The 3457-nt window shown below is 42.3% G+C and overlaps 1 protein-coding gene across 1 annotated transcript; it reads left to right on the top strand.

Annotated features, from left to right (window-relative positions):
- Positions 1-509: 509 nt before the first annotated feature.
- Positions 510-2303, top strand: IL17A (interleukin 17A). The gene is made up of 3 exons (XM_075148006.1): positions 510-536; positions 1093-1337; positions 2066-2303. The coding sequence occupies exons 1-3, from the start codon at positions 510-512 to the stop codon at positions 2301-2303; spliced, it is 510 nt and encodes a 169-aa protein (XP_075004107.1).
- The last annotated feature ends 1154 nt before the right edge of the window (positions 2304-3457 follow it).

The raw sequence follows: 3457 nt of genomic DNA, 5'->3' as shown, positions 1-3457 counted from the left end.
ACATCAGACCAACCTAGGAGCAAACACATCCAATCTGGCAGTGCCAGGGACATTAGTGTCTTTGATACCTACAGCATCCCAAGTCAAGACCGTGAAGCGCATCAACTTCTGTTTGATGAGATGACGACTCTAGTCCCGATTTAAAATTGCGTATTTTGCACCCGCTTACTGCAGTGCGTGTCAATTTTTTTGGTGGTTTACTAATATCATCATTGAGTTTTGTTACTACTTGAGTGACATGGCTGAAGTAATGACATCATCTATAGATCTAAGAAAGGGTGAGCCCATATCCTGTCTTCCACCTGCATTAATGGAATATATATACATACACTTTTTAATTTAAGTTATGGTCAGAAACCACAGTTAAGGTTGGGAAAATACCACCTACTCCACATTAACTAGGACAGCACAGAAGCCCTTATAAAAAGTCCAGCAGCAACTGTGCCCAGACACCTTCAGCTCGACAGAGCCCAGCACAAGCATCAGCCGCAGTAAGAGAAGGAAGGAAGATGTCTCCGACCCTTTGTGCATCGCTGGTAAGATCTTGCTTTTTGGGTTTTTTCCCCCAATTTGACAGAGACATATTTGAATTCTAATAGATGGCTGTCAGAGACGGGGATCTGCACCCACCTTTAAAACGCTTGTTTAAACCATTAATAATTGAAGATAATTAAAACGGGAGACTGCTAAATAACACCAGCATGGGGCAGAAATGAGACTGTACAGGTATATTAGGGAACGGGGCTAATGCCACATACTCTGAAGTCAAGAAATACGTTGAAAACAGCCTTTTTGTTGTTATATCCTTTCTGCTATCTCCTATATTATATTCTTTTGCATAATTGAAATTTTTTGTCACCAAATTGCAGCCTAGTGTATACGATAGCTGTCAGCACTGTAAGAATTAGTCAATGAAAGCAAGAGTGGATGTGATATATGGCACGTTTTTACATCATTGCTCCAACCTACAGTATAGGCTTTAACTACCAGCTAGGCTGACTGCGGATGAATTTCCCACAGCAGAGTCGTTAGGCGTGCTGTGATACAGCAGCTGTACCTGCGTTGTGTCCTAAATGCATCAATTGTCTTCAGTTCAGATCACTGCTCTTAATGCTGCTGGCCGTGCTGTCAGCCAGCAGTTCTGCCTACGGGAAGGTGATACAGCCTGGACTCAAGCCGGAGAGCCTCTTCAAGCAAGCATATGCTGGATGCCAGACCCAAAAAGACTCAAAATTCCCTCAAACCGTGAGAGTCAACATAAGCATCAGCAACATGAACCAGGACACCAAAACGACTCTTGATGTCAGCAGTCGCTCCCTGGCTCCATGGGATTACAGGTATGATCTCTGTCCCTATGGTCTAGAAATACACCGGCTGCCCTGGTCAAGAATAATGCTGAGGCTACGCCCACATCTTTATTATCAGTGCTTCGCTGTTGAGAGATTTTGGAAATATGAGGGTATTCACAGTCCATATAATCCTCTTTGAAAGATAACCAATACAGAAAGGAGCACAGAGCAAAAACATGGTCTAGGCTAACATACAGAAAGCAAAGCAAATTACTTTTGTAATTTAATTAATTTATTTGTATATTGGGGCAAGCTTTATCTTCAAAAGCATCCTTTACCTAAAAGATCATCGAAAAGACCTCAGAGGGCTAACACTCCACCAAATTCAATGGCGGTTTAATAACATCAGCATCAGGCCCTAAGAACGTTTCATGTTTTGGAGGGGAGCTGAAGGTCTTTGGGTCTGTTAGTCAGTCTGACATGCTGGGAAGCTCAAATCATTTCTAATCGGTCTTTCAAAGTCAGTGCCTATTTGAAGCAAGTCCAATTGCATGCAGTTCTGGCATGCTTGTCTTTTCACTTCAAAACCTGCAGTATTTACTTACTTACACTTTACTTACCCTTAAAAACCTAGAGTAGTGGAGGGTCTACTGCCCCTTCATAGGCAATCTCCCAGGTGGTACAAGTTCCCGAGCTGGGAGCCCATAGTGATCCAGACTATCATGATTCTAGAGATGCGGCAGCATTTCCACTTTTTCTTTCATGTCAACTTACAGGATTGATGAGGACCACAACCGTTTCCCCCAAGTGATTGCTGACGCCAAGTGCCGCCACTCCAGGTGCGTGAATTTGGATGGGCAGCTGGACCACAGCGTCAACTCGGTCCCCATCAAACAGGAGATCCTTGTCCTCCGGAGAGAGAAGAAGGGCTGCCACCAATCGTACCGGTTGGAGAAGAAAATAATCACTGTGGGCTGCACGTGTGTTACCCCCTTGATCCGACACCAGGCTTAAAGGGAGCCAATAGTGTAAAAGCAGGGAACCACGGAGGAGAGCTTCTTTGCCTAACAGCGATGAAATGAAAGGGCCTGATTCAGTCTCTGCAAAACTGAATCAAGTCATAATGATTAGCTAGAATCTATTAGAATATATTAAAAGTGTCTCAGTGAAAAAAAAATTATATGTTTTCCCTGAAAATCTTGAACTCTGTGAATTGGGAATCTGGACACCTTCATCTGCTGGGCTGAAAAAGTAATGGGAACTCTTTACACATCTTTAGTTTACACTTTGAAATGTCTATTTATGTAATTCTATTTATGCTGGTGGAAAAGTTAGTAATAATGTATCTGTTTATTTATCTTTATGTAATAAAAAAATAGTAAATAACTCTGTGGTATTCTCCTTTCTTCCTAAAGAAGCCTTTTTGATAAGGCAAGAAATCACTCAATTCACTTATGACCATATAACATATTTGCGTGGTGCTAAAACCTAAAATTCTCTTGACAACATCTAGCTCCGCTGCAGTAGAATGTGAAGCCCGTAGAAAAGTCAGGGCTTGTATCATTAACACCATTTTACCGATAGAGAAACTAAGATACCTGGAGGAAAATTACTTACCAAGTGACACCAAATTCACATTAAAGACAGACGAGCAAAAAAATGCTGTGGGTAACTACCCAGTTATCCACCTAATTATCCGATTGGAAAGGAATTTGTAAAGATACAACACTTTGAATGCTTCTTTGTGGAGGAAAGAAACTCCCTCCCCTAAAATGGCGAGTGCATTTCCACTGCTAAGTTTTAACTTTGGTCCGACGCTATCTATAATTTCACTCCAACCCATTGCAACACTTTTTCTGTGGAGCAGGGTCACTACCTGGGTACAGGAGGAAAGGCGCATGAGTGAGTCGGGTGGATAATTGAAGCAATTAACCACGTATTGCTAATGCAATCGTAATTTTCTCCATGCTCATGTCCTTCCAATACGTTCGCTGCCAGCAGTTAGTGTTTCAAATGTAGAGCACACTGACACAGCACTTCTTCCACGGTTGCGATGGGACTTGCGTAGGTGGATGTCTAGCACTGCAGATGGGTTTATTTAAAGCACGCTTGGGTTAAAAGTGGTCAGATGAAAATGTTCCGTGTTTCAAAAGGCAGGCTGTTTTGCG

Source organism: Calonectris borealis, chromosome 3 (assembly GCF_964195595.1).
Source record: "Calonectris borealis chromosome 3, bCalBor7.hap1.2, whole genome shotgun sequence".
Classification (NCBI taxonomy): domain Eukaryota; kingdom Metazoa; phylum Chordata; class Aves; order Procellariiformes; family Procellariidae; genus Calonectris; species Calonectris borealis.
The sequence above is the reverse complement of the archived record's forward strand: the minus strand, read 5'-3'. Positions and strand labels throughout refer to the sequence as shown.